The sequence below is a fragment of the Zalophus californianus genome, chromosome 9, assembly GCF_009762305.2.
Source record: "Zalophus californianus isolate mZalCal1 chromosome 9, mZalCal1.pri.v2, whole genome shotgun sequence".
NCBI classification, from domain to species: Eukaryota; Metazoa; Chordata; class Mammalia; order Carnivora; family Otariidae; genus Zalophus; species Zalophus californianus.
The window spans coordinates 72,151,309-72,174,827 of NC_045603.1; the positions used below are offsets into that span (position 1 = coordinate 72,151,309).

Sequence of the window (23,519 nt, forward strand, 5' to 3'; positions counted from 1 at the left end):
GGAGGGACGTGGCGAACGAGTGGAAATGTTCTCAACCGTGATATGCTTCGGGCGCTTTGAGTGCTTGTTCAGACACTGCGGCCGGCCTCCTCCTCCAGAGCTTTCTGGTTCTAGGCAGGTGGGCCTGAGCACTGGCCTTTCTACAAAGTTCCCAGGAGATGTGGATGCTCTGGTGTGACAGGCACACTTGGAACCCTTCTGGCTTACAGGAAGGTGAGCTATGTGCCCAACTGCAGGTATTCGGTGGAACACGTGCAACAGCTCAGCCAAAGCCCAGGCAAATGGGACTCCGAGGTGAGGAAACTGGACGGGGACTTGAAATTAGTGACTGACTGCCTAAGCGGAAGCAGGAAACTGACCTCGGTCTTCTTTGCTTTGAAGCAAAATCATCTACACTTGCAGAATGGTCCTCCTATTTTCTTCTGGAAACCAACAGGACTTGAAATGCGGTCCCCGATGCGCACAGGCAAGCATTCTCCTTGGTTGTTCTTGGATGCATGCTCTTATGTACAGATCCCAGAGCTGCGGAGGCATTCCAGAGGAGGCTAAGGGTTCGGGGTTCTAATCCTGCCTCTGCCGCTTCTGAGACAGACCTTTCATTATTTTCTTCCTTCTTTGGAAGAAAGATACCCATCTGCCATGGTGTCAAAGGGATTTGAGTCCCCTGTTTTCCCTTTGAGCATAAACCGGAAAGTTTAGGGGCCCATACATATGTCATTGGCTATGGGAGTCTTTCATATATACACGCTAGTGAATTTACGCCCAGAGCCACTGGCTGACCAAGCACTGACACTGGACGCCCAGTATCGAATGCTGTACAATGGGTCCTGACGTGAAATGCAGGAATACGGGTGCAAAGAAGCCATGGAAGACATGGCCTTTGATTCCTTTCTTTGTATGGCCTTCTCTGAAGCCTCTGTCCCTTGTGCCTTTGTCTTCAGGGTGAAAACAACAACAACAACAACTACAACACATACAGCAAGCACGACACCACCACCACCACCAACAAAACGCAACAGCCGCTGCAAAAGGCTATAGGTGCTATCACCTCTCAGGGTAACGGGCCAGATGTCTTTTAGTCCGTACACGACTGTACTGAGCAGCATTGCCTGACACCACTTGCTGAGCCATCGAGGCGATCCTTTATTGTGAACTCAACGTACCTGCTTCGCGCCCAGGGCTGGTGAAGGTGGGGCCCATTCTGGTGCTGCCTATGCTGCCAGCATACAGGGTCGTGGAAACTGGACCTCCAGCAGCACCTGAGAAAAACGTAAAATGAACTTCTCATTTCAACCATACTTGGACTTCATCACCAAGGGGTGATTTAACTCTTCAGGCAGTTCCCACCACAGAAAATGGAAGCCTGAGTCCAGCCACTTTCTCTCCACACTTCCCTAAGACTTTGTTCTCGTGGTACGTTCCCCCAAGATTTTCTTATCCTCCTTGCTATTTCCTGGTTGGGATTGTTGCTACTTTCTTTTGCACAGTCCTGTTTTCTCCATCTCGAATTGCATCACACGAGTTCTCCCAATATTTGGCTCAGTGAGGTTGCTTTCATAGAAATGGAACCTTCTGCCCTCATCACACTGTCCCTCACGCTCGCTAGTAACAAGAGTAAATGTCAGGACGTACCTAATTGCACCCTTACGCTTAAAACATGTACGGGACCAAAAAACACCATTAGAGAACGGCACATTTTCTCTTGCCCTGTAGGGCTTTTTTTCTTTGTTTGTTTTGCTTTCTTAAATTTGGCGCTCCATGGTATCGAGTTCTGGTAGAGATACTAAATTCGCCGTAAGCGACACAGAAAAAAGTGAAACTAGGAACCCTAGAGAGCCAGTCAATTTACCCTGATCAATAACAACGTAAATTCCAGGCCTTTAGGTTAGAGGCTGAAATCCCGGGGGAAAGCTCAGTAAATTCTTTGGGTGCCAGTTTTCCTAAAGAGCCATGCTCTCATATAAATTCTTTCCTAAAAACCCAAACTTCCAGAGAACTATCACTCTTAGATAGATAGTAAGACAACAGATAGTTAGACAGATAGATTTTTTTTTTTTTACCTAAGGAACCAGAAAATAATATACTAACCTGTACTGAAAGCTTCAGTCTCAAGACCACCAGCTGTTCCTGAGAAGAAAAAGAGAAATGACGGTCCACTTGGTGACTCAGTCGGGTGAGCCTCTGACTCCTGATTAAGGCTCTGGTCATGATCTCAGGGTGGTGGGATGAAAGCCCGAGTTGGGCTCTGAGCTGCTTGTGGAGCCTACCTCAGCATCTCTCTCCCTTCTCCCTCTGCCCCTCTACGCCCACCACCAGAAATAGGAAAAAAGAAAACAAAAGAACTGGGCTCAGAAACGTTACGTGATTTCTGCCAGATTGCTCCTAGTCTGTGACAAGGCTGGGACTGGAAGCCAAGTCACCCAGGACCTCGGATTGTAACCCGTATGGCATTCTACGTAACGTGCCTCTGTGTATCCTGAACTGCCTCTTGTTGTTTTCTTAGTACCCACTCATCATATTGATGGAATTTGTATACCTTCGACGAGAAAAACATCCAACAGAATATCAGATAAGTAATAAAGTGTCCTTTCTTGATGGCTTCACACAATGGATATGATAAATACGTTAAGTAGTGTGAGAGAAGTTGGAGGTGAGATTTCTCAACATTAGCCTCAAGCTATAGTTCACAGAAATGGTCAAGCCTGTGGCAAGCACACTCCTCCAACAGACCAATACAGATCTCACCTTGTCTCACTGACGACACGGTTAAATTAAATACACTAAATTTGAATTAAATTAAATTAAATTGGACACGGTGAAATTAAAGTGTCTGAATGCAAGGATCCGCTGAAAGACTCTTTGGCCATGGCCCACAGAGAAATAGCCTCTGAAGACTAGAATGATGGAGCACGATAGACCCCGCTCCTCCAAAAGATTCTGGCGCACTTTCCATTTCCCAGGATAGTTTTCGTCTTTGGGGAATTTCAGTCATTCTCATTGGAGCTCCTTCACATTGAATACAACCACATTTCATGAAAAGCAGCACGATCCCGTGGAACAGAAGCCACTCTTCTTCAAAACGGCCACATCTGATAGGCTCTGATGCACATGGGGTTAAGAGGAACACAGTGGCTCACCATAGATACCTGAGCGCACATTGCAATGTTTTCCCTCCCATGAATGAGAAAACACCTGTCTAGGGTGTTCCTTATGATTGGGTGTGGTTAGCGTGGCAACAGGCTCACTTGATTTTGGGAAGAGCATCTCAAGGACCCATGTTTATACAGGGTCCAAAGACTTCTCTAAACTCCTTCCCAGACAGCAGATTTGGACGACATCCCTTTTGGGCTACTTTACTGTAGCTTGACCCCTGCCGCGGCCCGAAATCATCTGCAGAAATCATAAGTCAAAGAGGATTGATCCAGTGATTACAATACCGGGAATCTTTTACTAACAGGAATATAGAAGAATCCACTTTGCTTCACACTTCAATTATCAAAACTGATGAAGCATTCCGCTTCTCCTTAATTTTGCCATCCATAACCAGGGCCAGTACACTTGATTTTTCTTTCTTTCACTTACAGAGGAATTTACATGCCTACAGTACTCCATATTGTCATTCCTGCCTCTCACCTTCTTTGTCGCCAAGACATAGCTGCTCCTAGGAAGAGTGCCCTTTGCTGAAATAATCATAGCTCTGTGCACTACGAGGGAGCAATCCACGCCAAAATGTGTCAAAGTGACTGCGTCCATTTATCCTTACCCCCTGAGAAACTTAGGTAAAATAATCTAATTCATTGTATTATTTTTCCCTTGCTTCTATTTCACTTCATAATGGACTGAATAATTTTAATTAAATCTTGTTATTTTTTCCCCGCTACTACTAAGATTTTCTGAGAACTTGAAGGATAACTTCAGTTCCTATACAAAAATTATTTTCCCATTTTCTCTGAGGGGATGTCATTTTACTCAATATATCTGTCTGAAAGTTCAGCTTCAGGAGTATCCATAATATGTTCCCCAACATCCAACAAGTTTGGTAGCTCAGAGTTGGCCGATTGTGCCAAATATCATATTTCTGCTAAAAGTAACCCTTATATTGTATTTGTATCCAGAAATTATTATGTTTCTGTTTACTGAAAAAATATCAAATGCCTTGGCTAAAATTACTTCTATTACACAATCAATTATTCTTTATAAAATGGTTAGTGGTAATAGAGTAATTTCACTGAGTACTTCCTGGGTCTTACACTAAGCTGCATGATCACAGTGACTCTTTTCTCACGTTCTTCTCACTCAACACATGAGAAAACTGAAGTTCATAGTGTTTAAAGACTTAAATGTGGGTCTTACAGATAATTAGTATCATTTAAATGATTCCAATTATTTTTGTTTCCTCTTACCACTACAGTTCCCTGGTTCTCAAAATAGTCTGATATAATTATTTTCTCTCTGTAATGGATGCTATTTTAGAATAACTCCTTATACAAATAGAATTCATATATAACCTATAGTTGTAACTTTCTTTGTTTTACCTTTTTGAGAAAAGAAGAAATGAGTTATAAGATATCAAGTTGTTTTGTAACAGAAACCCTCTTTTTATTTAAAAGAATCAGTATCCGTTAGGGTCAATGAGCCTTTTTGACATTTAATAACAACTTACTACACAAACCACACATTTAAGAAAAGTCCCAAATTCCAACTGGAAACTGCAATTATATGCTACTCCTTCAGTTACTAATTAAATTTGACTTTGACCTGATTCTCTTTCTTAAATGAAAACACAGCAGCATTAGAACCAGAATCCTGAAAAAGATGTCCTAATTTTAATCCTCTCTCTGCTATATTTTAAGAAAGCATCCTTGGACACATAATTTAACCTCTTTGTGCTTCCATTTCCTCATTTGTTATTTGGGGAAATAATAGTGCCAATTTCATGGAGTTCTCTGTATTAAATGAGATAATATGTGTCAATAACGTAGAATACTGCTCTGTAAATTATAGCTCTGTGTCAAGTTCTGTCAATTTAAACAGGAAAAAAACACATAATTGCATAGCTTTTTTCCCTAAAACTAACATACTTATTAGAAGGGTTGGCTAGGCATTTCTCAGGGTACTTTAACCCCTGAAAACATTTACTGTATAGAAAAGAAAACAGATATATAATCCATGGAGAAAAGCTTCAGCTTTGCATATTGCTTCCCTTGTGCTTTTAAAGTTTTCTGCAATGGTTTTCAAATTCATTAAAAGTGCACTTCATTCCTGTGCTCTTTACCTCAAAGATATGTGCAACAGTGTAATCATATCTAACCTTCCATCTAAGAGGCTTGAGTGTAAAGTCAAATAAATCATCAGTTCACTCCTGAAGACCGAGGCATTTCTCCCTCTATCTGGCAAGAATGCCTTCCATCCATCTGAGAAAGAAATTTAAATTTATGGAAAAAAACTCTAAAATAATTTATTTAATTCTTTCATGTTATCAGTTAAGAAAAAAAAAATGAAACCAAACACTAATGGTCAGTGAGAAGTCCTTGATTCAGAAAATATTTGATCCAGTACTTGATCAAAATTACTTCACCCAGGGAACAACATAATGGCCAATAACTGCCCCTCTGCCCAGTCTCTCTCTCTCTCTTTTTTTTTTTTTTTTAAGATTTTATTTATTCATTTGAGACACAGAGATAACAGAGAGAGAAAGCATGAGCAGGGAGAGAGGCAGAAGAAGAAGCAGGCTCCCCGCTGAGCCAGGAGCCCAATGTGGGGCTCAATCCCATGACCCTGGGATCATGACCTGAGCCGAAGGTAGACGCTTAACCATTTGAGCCACCCAGGAGCCCCTGCCCAGTCTCTTTTTAGAAAATAAATCTTTCACAAAATAAAGAAAAAAGGAATTATAGATTTTTATGCCAAACTGATATCTTAAAGCAAAAAAGATAATTAGAAAAGCTTTGACCAAATTAAAGCAATCCACTAATCACATTGAGTCAATTCAAAAGCACTAACATATTATCCAAATGAAATTACATATAGAGCACTGACACCATACCCCAAAATTCTGCATGAAAAAGGTTTCGCTGTCTAAGAAAGAAATCCTTCCACCTATTGCAGAGAGTTCATTAAGAGGCAACACATATTCAAAATGATGTGCCTTCCTAGCTACATTGTATCTGGAATGTTCAGCTTTTGCTTTTAGGTATCTATTTAAATATTTTAGTTGATGCATGCTGTATTTAGAATGTAACAAGAAACTTTGCTAGTGATCATGACTACATGATTTTATTTTGGCATCCGTTTTTCTCATCACTGATCAAATAGTTCACCCCTAGAAAGCTGAAAAACAAAAATCATCATGTAACTATGGATTCATCACAATTTGTCAAAAGCTGTTCAACTTAGAAACTAGGAATGTCACTAAAAAGAAATGGAAAGTACCTTTCCAGTCTACACTTTGTGTAAGGCAATTGCTCCACAAAAAGATTTTATTTCTTTTAAAAGTGTCCAAAAGGCAAACATTTTAACTGGCTTTATTTTTACTGTGGCATGATGTTTGTTAGATGAAATTAGAAAAAAACAAAAAGTTTAAAAAGGAAAAATATGTTGGTGTGTCTTAAAATGAAATGTTTTATTCCTACATGGAAAACAACACCACCACCAGACTTGTCTTTTTCCCCCCTTTTAGAACTTCACAATCAACTAGCCAGTAAACATACAACTAGTACTTTCTAAGATTCTCCTGATTGCCATCCTCACTTTACAGAGATGGTTATGATTCCTGAGTCAGAAGCAAATGGGCATGTGGTCTCTCATGGTTGTTCCAATTCAGAAATGTCACATTTCATTCTGAGTATTTTGTACTCAGTCCAGGAGTTCATAGCACAAGCTGAAGTAGAAAATTTAATAGAATCTGTTAACTGAATCAACGATGAACAAGTGGTGTGATCCAAACCTACAAGTCACAGATTTCTTGGGAAACTAAATCAATGATTCCTTGAGTAACTTTAAATCCCCTCCTGGTATGTATGATATAGGCAGAGTCTCAGAAAAGAAGATGTGGGATAGTGAATGAGGAGCTAAGAATTAAACCAAGTTTTACCATTACCATTCACAGTTAAAACTGAGAATTAATTAATAACCAAAATTTTGTATGCCTCCATTCATCTGGGAAATAAGCATTTACAAGTTTATACCAGCAACAAGATAAGCTACAGGTACGTTATTAATGAATGCTGGAAAGGTACCATTGATTTGATGTCTTGATAACCAATGTTTTCTGTGGATTCAGATTATTTAACTAAATTTGTTTAAAACACACAATTTGTGGCACAGTTGAACAATTGTAACATGAGAAAATTATTCTTGTCTCCTGATCTGAGAAAAATGTTGGGCTGGCCTTAATGACTCACATCTTTGAAATGATCATTTCTGAAAATAATTTCTGACTTTCATGGAAAATAAGAAAAAGAAAAACAATGCTGATTTCTCTGTGCATCACACCAGAAAATTCCTTTTTCTTCTGATCTTTGTGACTCTGGAAAAATTACTTAAGCTCTTTGCATTTCTTTCCCTGTAAAATGATGAAGAAAGAGAGGGGTTCCAGAGAATAATATTATGTAATCAGGGGATTGTTGAAATTTAATGCGATATTGAATGAAAAATAGTATATATAATGACTCAAATGCAGTAAACCCTCCTTAAAAGGTATTAGCTATATCTTGCAATATAGTACTAATATGGCATTTTACTAAATTATTAGTATTATACTGGAACTTCAGATGAAATTAAATAGAACACTAAGATTCAGTAAGGCTAAGCATTAAAAAGTCATGAATAATACCTCATGACAGGGGAGGGGTCGGAATCACCTGGGTAATCTTCTTTATAATTCAACTCTACATTAGATTTAGGATTTTTTCAATAGTATGGTGGAGATAATTGATGAGATTTTTGTAGTGTTTTAAGATTAATTAAACATTTTACATCTAAAATGTCATTAGTTGCTGGCAAAAACTCCTTAGGTAATCTACTCGTGACCTTCTGTTTTACATAGAAGGTTTGCTTGCTATACCACAAAGTGTTGGCAAAATAAAATTGCCAAATATTATGTTCAAAACTAAATTCTTGGGGAAAGAAAAGCAATGAAAGGAAATACATGTATTAACTGGAAAAAATCATGCCAGTTTTCTTAGTTCTGAGTGCCTAGTGTGATAGAGGATGCAGATGACATCTTTACCTTGAAATAGTTATCAAAATTGCTTGTGGCTCATGCATAACTGCACAATTTAGCAAATCAATACTCATAGTAGTTTTATTTCTTTAAATGGTCACAAGATTCAGAAGTGTTAATAGCTGAACAAATGATTATAACTAAAAGAGATATGAAACAATGAAATTAATCTTCTTGGAAACAGAACCAGGCTGAGAATTAGAAATTCACTCCATTGCTTATGGCTGAAATAATATGCAGCTGGAAAACTATTCTGCAATGTGTAAGAAACAACGCAGAAGAACTATTGGGATGAAATTGTTACCAGGCCTTGGCAAGTAAATTTACAATTGTAGAATAGGGAAAAATGCTTCTAAAATCTGTCAGTCTGTCTAAGGTTTACACTGAACAAGCCAGTACTGCTTAACGCTGTTGATGGCTACAACATAAGGGAAAGTTTGGTGAGAATTAAACATGTTAGTTTGGGCATTTTTAATGATATTCCATACTATGATGGCTGATACTTTTAGAATAAATATTTGCCCTTTGAATATAAGTGATGTATTAATTACCAAATAAATCAGACAACATTAAGAATTGCCAAAGTAGGGCGGCTGGGTGGCTCAGTTGGTTAAGCGACTGCCTTCAGCTCAGGTCATGATCCTGGAGTCCTGGGATCGAGTCCCACATGGGGCTCCCAGCTCAGTGGGGAGCCTGCTTCTCCCTCTGACTCTCTCCCCTCTCATGCTGTTTCTCCCTCGCTTGATCTCTAATAAATAAATAAAATCTTAAAAAAAAAAAGAATTGCCAAAGTATCCAAAATTATAGTCATATTCTGTATCATGACATAAAATTACAATCTAAAAATCATCCTCATTTTGCACTATATATTTATATTTCAGAGAAGGAATATTAGCTTCAGTGAATAAAATGTGTAAAGTATAAGATTTATCAATATAAATAAATCTAACTAATAATCGAAGCTTCACCAGAAACTGTGCCTCCCACCACCCAAAAAAACACCTGAATTATAAATTTGGGACAGGGAAATACAAATACATCCATTTTTTCTACAAAAATTTACTAAATACTATTATATACTTGGAACTAGGTGCAATTGGGAATACAGTAATGGCAAAACATGGTCTAAGACTTCAAGAATGTTAACTAGACTGTGGTGATCATTTTGCAACATATACAAATACCGAATCACTATGAGGTACACTTGCAACTAGTATAATGTTATATGTCAATTATACCTCAATAAAAAAATCATATATTTAAATATATATACATATTTTTTAAGATTTTTTGAATTTATTTATTTTAGGGAAGAGAGAGCATGTACACATGCCCACACAAGAGGAGGGGGCAGAGGGAGAGAGTGAAGGATGTGCAGACTACCCGCTGAGGGCAATGAGCCACATGGGGCTTAATATCGAGACCTTGAGATCATGACCTGAGCTGAAATCAAGAGTCTGATGCTTAACCGACTGAGCCACCCAGGCACTCCTAGATACACATATATATTTTTTTTAATAAAGAAAGTGATAAATAATAGGAGAAAGAGAAGTAGTATTCAGTTGGGGAAGAAAAAAGTCTTAAGTATAAATGAGTATGTTGACTAAAATATATTTTAAGTTAAAAAACTATTTTAATATATGTAAAAACTGTATTTGTCATTTTATAAGCTTTCTGATTCACCTACCTATTGTTTCACTGCTTGATCTTGTAAGCACTGGAGTGGAAGCTGCTGAATTAGAAAAAAACAATGGAAAAAATTTTGTATAGAGGGAAAGTTATGTTTCTGAGAACAACTATGTTCAAATATAAAGTGGATCAACATGAAATTAAGGTTTTAAGGAAATCTGATCATATAGGTGACTAGATATTAAAATGTAAAATTAAAGCTTTCAAATCCATAGACTACCAGTAAAAGGTCAAGATAACATTATTTTGCATAGCACTTTTTTCCAAAATCTTCCTCTAAATCATTCTTAAAAACAAAACAAAACAAAATTCCCCTTAAAATGTCATTATAAAGGTATAATATTACAAAAGGAAATTTTGGATCTTTTTTTTTAATGCCCTTTTGATTGTGTTTGAAGATTATGGCTTACCTCCGCCCGAGCTACTGGTTACTGATGTAATTGCTATACAAAGAAGGAGACAAATATTTGGAAATGTATGTTAAATTGTGTTAACAGACAAAATTAAAAGTACTTATTTAACATATCTCTAGAATGCAATTAAGTGATTAAATATTAATTAAATTAAATTTATTTAATTAATTTATTTTTATTATTATTTAATTTATTATTATTTATTAAATTAAATAAACAGTTAAATTCATTTATGAAATATTCACACATTTGAATATACTTTTGTTCTCCTTTGGCTATTGCTTTATTAGAAATCATTCAATTAAAGTTAATATTCCTTGATATTAGTAAAAGAGAAATTATAAATTATTTTTAAAAAATTTAACATATAATTTTCTTCAGTAGTAGAATTTTCTTCATTTTCTCCAAATTAGTAGTATGTGGAGTATTCTTTTTAGGATACATAACCTCTGAATAGGGAAGATGTTCTTCAGTAATATTACAATTGGGTGTAGACCCTGCTATTTGGCATTTAGGAAATAGAGAACAAGTTTGAAAAAAGGGCCAAATTGCCTGAATTGCAAATTCACTTTGCTGCCAATTTAGAAGCTAAAAAGCAAAAAAAAAAATTTAACCTGCTTCAGTGCCTAATATGGAGGTAACTGTTGTAGAAGAAACTGTGTAGGGAAGACAATATTTATGAAAATAAATTACTTAGATAATTTTATTAGGAAATTTAGTTTAACAAACCACCTACCATAACCTGAGTAAATATTTCTAAAATTGTATTCAGAGCTTAAGTGACAAAATAATCTCTCATTTAAGTCAACACAAATAACACTATATATTTATTATATGTGCAGCAAAAATAACTATTTCCTATTATTACCACTTAGTCAAAATCTCATAGGAATTTTACAAGGTCTATTTAAGGGTCAAGAAATAAGGTTCAGAACCCTGACATGTGATACCTTAGCTTTAGGTAAGCAATCAATAATTAAAATTTAAATAGCATTGTACAGACAATAACACAATTTTAAATATATTATCAAAATCTAAGGCTTCCAATTTACTATCTCTTAATTGACACCATCTCTGAACATTGGTCTACAGGAAATAAAATCCCACCTTGAATCACACAAGATAGGAATATATGAGTGTACTACAGCAACTCTAAGTATACTTACATTGCCAGTTAATTACAAGTCCCCAAACTAAAGTTAAACTTTGGGGCGCCTGGGTGGCTCAGTCGGTTAAGCGTCTGCGTTCGGCTCAGGTCATGATCCCAGGGTCCTGGGATGGAGGGGATCGAGCCCTGCATCGGAGCGGAGCAGGGAGCCTGCTTCTCCCCCTGCCTGCTGCTTCCCCCTGCTCTCTCTCTCTCTCTGACAAATAAATAAAATCTTCAAAATAAATAAATAAATAAATAAATAAACTTCATTCTGTCCACATTCTCCCAAATGGACATAACTAAAATGTTATGAGTTAAGAAAAAGAAATTAACTTTTAACTCATATTAATTAATATTAATTAATATAAATATTAAATTAATTAATTGATATTAATTTAAAAAGAAATTAACTTTTTATTTCTATATTTTCAAATTACCTCCCGGTGTAATCATGATTTCAAAATATTTACTTCATGGGAGACCACATTTAATTCATTTTTATTCCACTTGTTCCATTATTATCTAAAAATGTCAAGCTTTTGATGATGATATTTAACTAATAAGCATACATTACCTAATATATGTTCTAATCATATTCCTAACTGAATACACAGGAGTATAGTGAAATAATATTTTGACAGATTTTCTAGTAACTCTTCATTCTAATTTGAAATTTTTGTAACAGATATACCAGCATACTTTTTACTGGCACAGACTGTTGTGAAACTATAAAGGATTATCTACAAAAAGAAATCAGAAATACACATTAAAAACCATGATGATTTTACCTGTGAATGTTGAGTTTGCAGAAGCAGCATCTGAAATAACAATAAACTACTATTATTGACAAGAACAAAAAAATGTGAAAAAAATCTATATCTCAAGTTGCCTATGAATATCAGTATCTTGTTTATTTTACTTCTTGCAATTTCTAATACAAAACAAGGAGTAGCTCATACATTCTTTTAAAGCTTATTGAGATTTATTCTTAAGATTCCTGTTTCTCCTGAGTGATCCTTCAATTATTTAATTCTAACCATCTAATCCTCACTTTTCATTCCATCCCTTGATGAAATGATTTTGACTGATGTCTCACTCCCTTAATTTCCAGAGCCTACAGACAGGCGGGGGCTGCCATGCAGCCTTGGAACTGCCTCCAGTTGCCAGCTCTTGGAAATGCCTCAGCATGCTTGGTTTTGAAGTGATCTGATGTGAACAAATACACTGCAGTGGAATTGTCTCAAACCACTGAAGGAGGAGCAGTCGAAACATTAAGTACCTACTCCTTTGCTGTTGATGATCTGAAAAGATCACACAGCCTTTACCTCGCCTTCCCTAGTTATAGAGTAAAAAACAAGGACTCACCACTACCGCACTCCAACTCTCCTGCGATGCAATAGCTGAAAGTTATGTTAAAAAAAAAAAAGAGGTTCAAATTTTAACTCCTAATGACATACACCTCCCCAATTTAAAACAACAAATTGTCTAACCGTGAAAATCAAAACAAAACCAAGTAAGAGCACAGTCAATAATCATTCCCCCAGGAGTATGCTTATTTTTTTTTCGTGTACTGTACCATTATTCAGAAGCAGTTCACTGAGGTGTTCTTGGTACCTGAAGGAATGCTTGGCGGTCAAAAAATAGTTGGTTCTTACATTTTCAGCTTCAAACATGACATTGATGGCCATGCTGCTCTAGTATAGACTTCCCCTCTGCTTCCATGTCACTGTCTGAAGCCTATAAACATGATCTTACATTTCCAGAATTAAAACTTTCTTTTTACCAAAAACTACAAGTGACATTTTCTGTCCTGTCTTCTGTATTATAAGATTTAACAGACCATCTGTTGATATGTGGATTTACTGAAAATACAAAATAACTAGCATAACTGACAGAAAATTCAACCTAATACGGGCCTTCTCATTTAGAAATAAGAGAGCTCAAATATATTCATGTGTATTTTTAATTTTTTTCTTCTAAATGAAAATGTAAGAAACAGAATTACTCATTGGAAAGTTAATAGAGAATGTACCATGTTCTTCCACAGTTATCCTGAATCACTCCACCTGCTGGTATGATATCATTATAGAAACAGCTGCACTCAGATAAACGGACGCATTTCATGAGGTTCTCATCCAGATAAGGAGCACTATCCGGGCACTTAGCATAACAACCTGTATGAAAAATGACCCAGGGTTCATTTCTATTTCCCGAAACATGTCATATTGCACTCTATATTTGTAAAGTTACATAAATGATTACATGAACTGAAGTAGATAATAGCAAAACAACATCACATTCTTAGTGAAAATATATAAATTGAAGAGGATTCAGATTCTCTTGCAATGGAATATCAACCTAGGAATTAAGAACTTACAAATTTTGGCTGATTTACTTTTTCTAAAATGTTTCCTAAAGTATCTTAAAATAATTTGCTACTTTAATGATGGCATGATGTTGAACATAGTACAAGACTTTGATAAACACATATCTTGAAATGTGAATGCCAGTTCTAAATATCTATTTTTATAAGGATAGATGAAGATCCAAATGCCATAATAAAATGAGTTGAAAAGACCCCAAAGCCTGGGACCTAACACAGAGGTAACTTTGGGACAAAGTGTTTATACATCATCTTGTTTTCTTGTCACTTCTTCCTTTCTAAGATATGTAATGCTAAGAAGAAAGTGCTATTTAAGTGTGGGATATCATTAGCTGGACTATATTATACATTGCATTCTGAAACTACATTCTCAACAAATTATATTGTCTAATGAAAGGTATAAAAACTGACAATGGGATCATAGCACTGTGTTCTCCCCCCACCATCTGTCTTATTAAATATATAATTTATGTCTGCAGAAAATGTTTCTCATGTAGAAATATTAATGTCATAATAACTATAAATACCTATTCCTTAAATTACAAAATGTAAGACTCTGAATTGGCAGAAACAAACAACATTTGTCAGTTTTAAAGTATCAATATAATTTGTACTACTTTGAGGATGTTACTAAAATATGCCTTACCTTCTAAAACTGCAGAAAATTTCTGGCCAATAACTCGATCTCTGCATGTTTTTGTAGTCACTGTACCACAAGGTTCATAGTGCCAACTGCATTCCCCGGGTCCATTATAATAATCACAGAAGACAGCTAATAATTGAATCATTTCAAATTACTGCCATTCTCATTATATGATGATTTTCACCTTTCATTTTCCAAAGCATTTTTAAAAGAGATTTTGAATGATATTAACAATAAACAGACCTAGAGTATATCATTCTGTTTTATCAAGTCCCTTTGGCTTTATCTAAATTGCCACATAAGCCACAGTAGCTCACGAAAAAGGGAGGGGAAGCATATAGGATCAAAACAGCACTTTCCTTTGACATCTCACAGTAAGCTTGGTTTGAGGTAGAAAAGTAAACGTTGAGTTTTCCATTTTGAGATATTTTAGGTCATAGTCCAGATTCATAGTTCTAATGTTCAAGCTTAAATTACAAAAATGAATCTCTGGGGAAATCAGGCTTCTTTAATATGTAAATAACCATTCCTGAATGAGGAACTAAAGATTTCAATATCACACTTTGCATGATAAATGGAATAAAACATGGATTCAATATCAATATTTCTCATTCATCATACTTTCTCTCATAATACTTTCCATTATAAGGGAGAGAGTTGACTGATTTCTACTAAATTTATCATATTTCATATAGATCAAAATTCAGTTTATATTCATTTTACAGTTTGTCTTGACTAGCACTCTATAAAGTTTCTAAAATAATGTCTGAGGACTTCAACCCAAAGTAGTAGATGAGGTAAATGCTTATAGAAATATGACTATACCAAGATGAGTCAACAGTTCATTGTTCATCTAAGTATGAGTAAGAGATATCTTCCATCAGCATTTAATTTTTCCCCTGTTAACATAAGAACTTTTGTAACTAAAATTGAATTTGATGTGCTGTGCCGGGTGCTCTGTTTTAAAACAGGTAGTTTTCCCATCATAAACATATTAACACATTTTTAAAACTTTTTAGGCAAAAGAATATATATTTTATAGGAAATCTGAGAGGAAGATTGATTATCTAACAAAACAATTCTACTTAATTACATTTTTAAATAACAACACATGGACTTGACTTACGACAGAGATCTGGTTTTCTCCATGTGACACAGACTCCAACTGCACTGCATGCCTCCGCGTACATGGCCACAGCCGTGCAGAATCCCAAATACTTCCCCTCCATGTCACATGAGCAAGCTTCTTCAATGCATGCTTCTGTGTAAGCTTCGGGGTCCACCTACACAAAGCACAGCACATGAGTCTCCGGGAGCAAAACCTGTGCGGTCCCTGCTCTCAGAGCCATACTACCTTGTGGTGGCATTCTTTGAAGATGCTGTCCTGGATGATCCCACATTTTTGCACAGCCCACGCTTTACAGTATGGGTTTGAGTCACATGGGAAATTTTGTGCTACTGTGTCTGCACATTTTTGACTCGTTTTCCAACTATTTCCAAATTCCAGTGCTCCAACAGCTTCTGATGAATGTCTTGTTATGAAATCATCCTTGAGATCACCATTGTTATTTCCACAAAGACCACACACTTTGCCCTATAGAGATCAGAAAGGGAAATTAACAAGTAGGTTGTACCAGGGAAATAGATATATCAAGAGATGAAATCAGAAAGGAAAATTAAAAAGTGAGTTGTACCACAGTCGTATATAAAAACAGATAGGTAAGGAAATTATGATTATATATAGTATCATGAATCTATTTTATTTTATTTTTTAGTAGGGTCCACACCCTACATGGGGTTTCAACTTTCAACCCTGAGATTAAGAGTCACATGCTCTGCTGATTGAGCCGACCAGGTGACCCTATCATAAATCTATTTTAAATTCCAAATTTTGGAAGGAAACTAGAATCTGTGGATAAGATTCTGCACCTGTTTAACCCAAGACATCCTATATCACAAAATGATCTAGTATCAACTAGATAAATGTGTTAAGAATTGTTAAAAACTAATTATATTCATTAGCTTTAAATCATACAGGAAGTATACTCTTAGGTATTAAGAACTCTTAGGTTCTTCAAATATTTGCGCCAAGAAATACATTTCATTTTATACATTCACCAGCTACCTTAAAATTGTATTATAAAATAATACCAGCATAAACTAGAATGCTTCAGGTTTATTGCATTTATTTTTCACCAGATTCTATCATCTTTGATTACACTTCATGTTTCATGATAAGATTGAGTAGATGTGGAGGGCTTGCTCTAGGACAGAAACTACCACTCTCTCACTTTCCACTGATGAATTGTCTCTAATTCTCAGAAACAGAAATTATTTTGCTTCCCCATTAATCATTTATTAATGATACACATACATTCCAGCGAGGATCCAATATAGCTGAAACTCTCGTATTCTTGTCCCAAATTATGGTTATCCCATTTAGAAATTTCAGAATCAAGTACAGGCCAACGGTATGTACAGAGTATGTATTTTCACTGAGTCCACAGTCTTTACTTTCTGTAATTTTGGAGGCTGTCACTTTACCATCATGCAAGACAACATTCTGATCCTGTTAATTAAAAGACAGACTTATGGTAACATTAGTTTTATCTGGCCACTCATAATCTGAGAGAAAAAAATACATAAAGAGGAACAGTACTGTACCTGAAAAGCAACTATGATTTTTCTTGAGCATGTAAGCCCATCTTCACAGCATGGGACACTTTCAGTTAAAATACGGAATGTGCCACTTTCACGACCACAATAATCCTTTAAGAAGTAAATTATAATAATAGTTTATAAATATCAGGGATATGGAACTCAATCACAATATTTGCATCAAACAAGTAATTCTTAGACAGTGATAACTTAAACTCAATAAATTACCATAAGCTGTGTTATGGAATTTCCAAAAGACGAGAGTTTAACTGCATATAAGGATAGGTAGTCCTGACTGAGTCCAATCTAGTTAACTTGCTTTCACTTGGTCCTTTTCCTGTTACTTCTAATCAAGTTCAGAATTATACCATAGGTATATAAGTATTTAAATTATATATTTTATAATCATTGATTTATTTCTAGGCTCTGTAAGTAGCTAGCTAAAGGTGTTTTTCTCCCCCTCGGTCATTTTTATGAAACTCAACATTCAACCAAAACTAATGCATAAATACAAAATAATCCAAATTTAAAAAATTAGATGTGACTTAGGAAGCAGCTTAGCAGCATGTAACGAGCATGAACTCTGGAATAACACAGATCTGGGTTTGAATATGGCATTTTCTACTTAGCAGTTTGTGTTGCTTAACCTCTCTAAACCTCAATTTCTTCATCTGCATCATAGGGATAATACTATCAGCCTTTGAGCATTGTAATAATTAAATGTAATAAATTTTCTTCGCAAAGAAGTGCTCATAAAATGGTAACTGCCATTGTTGCTGACAGTGCTGTTGCTAAAATAATGATATCTAACATTTATTGAGCACTTAGTATGTGCTTCAATATTTGCCCTAATTTGGTTTCCAGTGGGGGCTATTTCCATCCCCATTTTACAGATAAGGAAACTGAGACACAGAGGGATTAAGGAATGTGCCCAAAGTCACATCAGAGAAATGGGAGAGACACGACTGAAATCTAGGCCTACTGCCTCCCAAATCAGCATCATATTATGTTATATTTTACTGCCTTTAAGAAACCTTTAAGGGACCATTTGATTAAATTTCACATTTTCAGAATAAAATTCTCCAGAGCTCATCCACAAATAGTTATTATTAAGTATAAAAAATTGTGAAAAAACACACTAGTCATTACCTCAACAAATGAATATTGGCAGAGACCATCAAAGCTGTAACTTTTTCCATCAAAAGTTCTAACATGACCTTCCCCATAGATGTGGCAGACAGTTTGACATTTATTTTGTGTACAGCTCCAAGATCCTTTTACGCAAGTACTAAAATAAAAAAATATATATATCATGCCAAGATTCACATACTCATACTATTTTTAGAAAGAAGCACAAAACCTTGTTCTATATTGATTTAAATTTTGTAGTTATCTTCATTATACTATATGACGTTCACCATATAAAATGCCAAATAAAGTTTCTATTTCAAAAAGTACAGCATAGGGAGTAAAGTCAATAATACTGTAATAATTTTGTGTGGTGGCAGATGGTAACTACACCACTGTGGTGTGCATTTTATAATGTATACAATTGAATCACTATGTTGTACACCTAAAACTAATATAATAGTGTCAACTATACTTGAATAAAAAATTTTAAAAAATTAAAGTTTCTATTTAAAAAAGAGCGTTTTAAACTCTACTTGATTATTGTTTTCCACATATCCCAAAGTATGACTTCTTTCCTATAAAAATAAGAGCAGACTGTACTTTCCAATATCCAAAACATATACAATAGTAATTCTTTATTATGCACCAGTTGTTGCAGCCAACCGAGGTAACACTTCCTTGCTCATACTCCCATCCACCAAAAGAACATGGGCAGTCTTCGGGAAACACACAGTTCCCTTTAGAATTTCGAACCATGCCTACTGGACAGTAGCACCCAGCTTTGCAAGGCAAGTTCTCCTATGGGAATAAATATAAAATATACACCATAAGGTACTGCACTAATTTATAATACATAAATATATACCAACTATACATTTAGAGCCAATATTTGACAAATCAAAATAACACAATAAATATGACCTTCTCATTAGTTTTCATTGATGTTTTAGTTTGCTTCTATCCTGACACAATTAAAAGTTTGAAAAGGCTAAACTGCATTGCCATGTTACTTACATCAAAACCGGCCATGTTCCAAGCACCACATTTACCGTCAACTCTTCTCCGTGCCCTCGGGCCCCTGCAGTCAACATATTCGGCCCCTCCAGAACAATTCTCTGCAGGATAAAGGAAATTGTTAATCAAGGGCCTCTTGATCTGCTTATTTTAACCCAAGTAGATCTATTAAGCTTGCATCATGATTTCAACACTTACGTTGGGTTGAACTAATGGGAGTCTGGCAAAGAAAATTTCCATCCCGACAGACACTGGAAATAGAAGAAAATTATAGATTTAAACTTCAAACTTCAATGATGAGTTCTTAATACACTATTAGAGCAACTTTAACCCCTCATTCACAAGTTTTATCATAAGTAGATGATTGAGACACAGTGCCCCAGAAACTATATAACATATACCCAATTATAAGATACAGCCTCGTACATATTTATAGGAATGTACAAGCAAGGTTCTACGGATATCAGAGACAACATGAAAATGATGGCTGGATCCTGATGGATGAGTAAGACTCAAAAGACTCTGCTGATAAGATGCAAAGCTGTGATGTGGGAAAGAACAAGGTATGTGCCAATGACTTGTTTGGATAGAAGGCAAGAAGCATGATAGAGACAAGTGGTAAAAGCAAGTCAGGGCCAGATTTCAGATGGTCTTAAATGACATGTAAGTTTGTTTCTATTCTTCAGGGAACTGTCACCATTAAAGTTCCTGAGCAGCTAAGTGGCACAATCAGAATAATACTTTAGGTTAGTCATTTTAGAGGTAGTGCAAGAAATATGAGACAGAGAGAGAGAGAGACAGGGCAAAGAACAGCCAAGTTTAACAACACAGTAATGCCAGTAAGAGCTCATGGGGGTCTGAAATAAGGTAATGATAGAGGGAACCAGAATTTGGAGGTGATAGCCTAAGTTTCATTAAAAAGGTAACCTACTGATTCCTTAACATTTACAGAGAAAGTATCATTATCAAACCCCAACCAAATGTTTTGTGTGCCATGATAGAAAGGGGTTGTTACCTATGCTTTCCTTTTAAATGGCCAAGAAAAATAACTTATTACTAAATGATAGCTTCATATGGAACTAAAGAAAAGAGAGAAGGAGCATCCACAATTTTTTGGAATGGCTACTTCATTTTTCCATTCATGTTGTTAAGAATTTCTATGTCTATGGAATTAAAAATATGGATAAATTACTTTGCCTGAAACTGCAAAAATCACAACCTCCTTAGCCATTACAAAAAGTCAATTCTTCAACTTCTCCTACTGCCCAGGAATTAAGTTCAAATTCTTCAGTGCAGCCTGGCCACTGTCTACTTTTCCAACCTGATCCTATCCAACGAGAACCTACATATGCAATACTTTTCAAGCATTTCCTACATTATGGCATTCTGTTTAGTCTACTAGAAATTTCTCTTCCCACCTCAATTTTGTCTGGAAAAAGTTTCATCTCTTAGGAAAATTCAAACACGGGTCTCCTCTGAGAAGTTCTCGTTATCTCCTCCGGTAGTGACTGGCCCTTTCTGCTACCATATTATAGTATACAAACCTCCTTGCAATAGTCAGCACCCTTGTTCTATGAGTCCAAGACAATGTTCATTCATCTTTGTAACTCCAGCCCTCAACACAAGGCCTGGCACATGGCAAATATCTATTTAATAAGTGCTTGTTGAATGATGAATGCTGAGATACAACTAGAAAGCATGGTCTGAATATAAAATCATTTTCCATCCTCTGTATGGAGAACGCATACTGCTAGAATATTTTTCTATTGGTATTTAAAACCAAACAAGAGTAGGATACATCAGTTAAAGCCATTATGATGCAGTGAGCACTTCAGGTTAAAGGGAGCAATAACTAAGTTCAATAAGAAATACAAAATTTGAAATGTGACAGGTCTAACAAAGACTTTAGGAAAAGTCTATTTCTGTGATTTTGAAGTCATACAAGTATATATGTAATTTCCATACCATTTGTTGTTATTAATATTGATGAGTTTGCCTGGTTGCATGACCTTGCCATTTATGTAGCAGTCACACTGAGATTTTAGAACACAATTCCCTTCATTATTCTGGTACATTCCATCAGGGCAAGTGCATCCATCAAATGGAACATCTTCTATATCACAGCTCCTATATCTCTCTGACAATAATCGACAAGTTTTATTGCAGGCTTTTTATATTGTACTTGAAAACGAGGTCACTTGGACAAGAGGAATCTGTTGGTATAGGAACAAAAAAATAGTAAATATGTATACACTCAGGAAAAGTAGCAATTTTACTTCAACTTGATATTTATAGATATTATAGTGAATTATTCACAATTGAGGTTATGAATAATCAAGAAAAAGTACTTGCTATTTCCATTTTTCACTTTATTTTTGAAAAAGTGAATATTGAAGGAGGCAATTGCAATCAACCAGGAGAAAAAAATGCTTTTTTTTGAACTAGGGTGGTGCCCATAGAGATGGAGAGATGTGACTGGATTTGAGAGAAATTCTGGAGACGAACTTGACAGACTTTACTGATTGTATATGGGCAATGAGGTAGTTAAGTATGATCTACAAGAGATTTATTTCTATAAAGTTTTATTGGTAGCCAAGTATTTTCTGAAGTCATATTCATATACTGCAATAAATTTTTAAAACAAAGCAAGATTCAATAAACATGATAGTTAAGCCCCTAATTTACTTATTTTTATTTTTTTTAATGTTATTAATATTGGGGCACCTGGGTGACTTGGTTAAGCGTCAGCCTCTTGGTTTCAGCTCACGTTATGATCTCCAGGCCAGGAGATCAAGTCCTGCTTCCGGTTCTGCACTCAGCGGGGAGTCTACTTCCCCTCTCCCTCTGTCCCTCCCCAGCACTGCCCACTACACACACACACACTTTCTCTGAAATAAATCTTTAAAATAAATAAATAAAATAAAATGTTACTAATATTTAACTATCATTTTAAAAGGTAGTAGGAGTTGGAATATTAAATTTCAGCAGGTAAAACTGAACAGAAACCTACGTTCATATCTAAATACATATATATTCTGCTCTTATTTAAATATGAGTATATTAAATCAAGATAAAAGAATCAAGAAGTAAAAATGCAAGGATCACTGAAACATACTTTTTAAAATAACAGAAAATCACCTTTGAGAGAACCAAGTACAAATTTGTAAATACATGTTTCTAAATTTCACACACACACACACACACACACACACACACACACACACACACACTATAGTAATAGTGAGAAGAGAGTTATCTAAAAAGCCCCCCGTCCTGCTTACCACATAGTCCGGTTCTCCATCCCACCATGTATACTTCTTTCTCAGCACACGCTTTCACATAGTTGCCAAAAACCGTGCACAAGCAATCTTCACTGTTTTCACAAGTACAAGTGTATCTTTTGCATTCCTTTAAGAAATAAGTGTATACTACATTATGAAAATATTCACAAGAACAGGTAAACTGGGTATCTTAATTCAGTTCATAACCACTCCTCTTCCTTGGAAAAAAATCTGTCTTAAAATTTTGGGAACTATTTCTTTTCAAAATAATCAAAGTAGCAAATCGATTATTACCTAAGTTTTCAAAGAACTTAGAAAAGGTAGAAAGAGAAATTTATTCAAGATCTTTATCATTTAGGGTTATTTTCCAGTACCATTTTTGTATTTGCTATATCTAACAACTGAACAAATTAGTGGAATCCAATGTTAAATTTAAAACCATGTCTTAATCTACTGATAATGCCTGTTATTTGAAATTTTTTAACATCTACAGGCTTCTATTGATACTACCAAATATTCACAAAAAGCACTGTTAATCTTAGACACTCACATACCTCATAATATGGTTTAGCGTTCACAATTGGATGGCAGGAAGCAAAAGGCCCATCTGAATCAAGAAAAATTCCACAATGCTTTTCGGCAAAATTTTCTGCAAGAAAATTAATGCACTCAAAATTAGTATCAATAATGTCATAATTTTTAATTTAAAAAGGTGTAATTGTGTTTTTAAAGTGTTTTTGCTATAGCATATCGAATTTATTATCAATATATACAAAAATAGCATGATATAACCAGAAACACCTTAAACTAAGAGGCAAAATCTTTCTTTTTAAATTTGTATTTTTTTTAAAGATTTTATTTATTTATTTATTTATTTGAGAGAGAGAGAGAGAGAGAGAGAGAGAGAAACAGCATGAGAGGGGAGAGGGTCAG

General features: G+C 35.4%; 1 protein-coding gene across 1 annotated transcript in view; it reads right to left on the reverse strand.

Annotated features, from left to right (window-relative positions):
- Nucleotides 1–1,143: 1,143 nt before the first annotated feature.
- Nucleotides 1,144–23,519, reverse strand: part of MUC19 (mucin 19, oligomeric) — a 45,880-nt gene continuing 23,504 nt past the window's right edge. Inside the window, 18 exon segments of the mRNA XM_035729324.1 lie at nucleotides 1,144–1,259; nucleotides 2,089–2,127; nucleotides 10,941–10,982; nucleotides 12,845–12,876; nucleotides 13,509–13,650; nucleotides 14,506–14,631; nucleotides 15,629–15,785; nucleotides 15,857–16,096; nucleotides 16,877–17,071; nucleotides 17,167–17,271; nucleotides 18,310–18,448; nucleotides 18,938–19,089; nucleotides 19,306–19,406; nucleotides 19,504–19,556; nucleotides 21,271–21,470; nucleotides 21,472–21,518; nucleotides 22,587–22,713; nucleotides 23,141–23,235. Coding sequence (XP_035585217.1) covers nucleotides 1,144–1,259; nucleotides 2,089–2,127; nucleotides 10,941–10,982; nucleotides 12,845–12,876; nucleotides 13,509–13,650; nucleotides 14,506–14,631; nucleotides 15,629–15,785; nucleotides 15,857–16,096; nucleotides 16,877–17,071; nucleotides 17,167–17,271; nucleotides 18,310–18,448; nucleotides 18,938–19,089; nucleotides 19,306–19,406; nucleotides 19,504–19,556; nucleotides 21,271–21,470; nucleotides 21,472–21,518; nucleotides 22,587–22,713; nucleotides 23,141–23,235 — 2,108 coding nt within the window.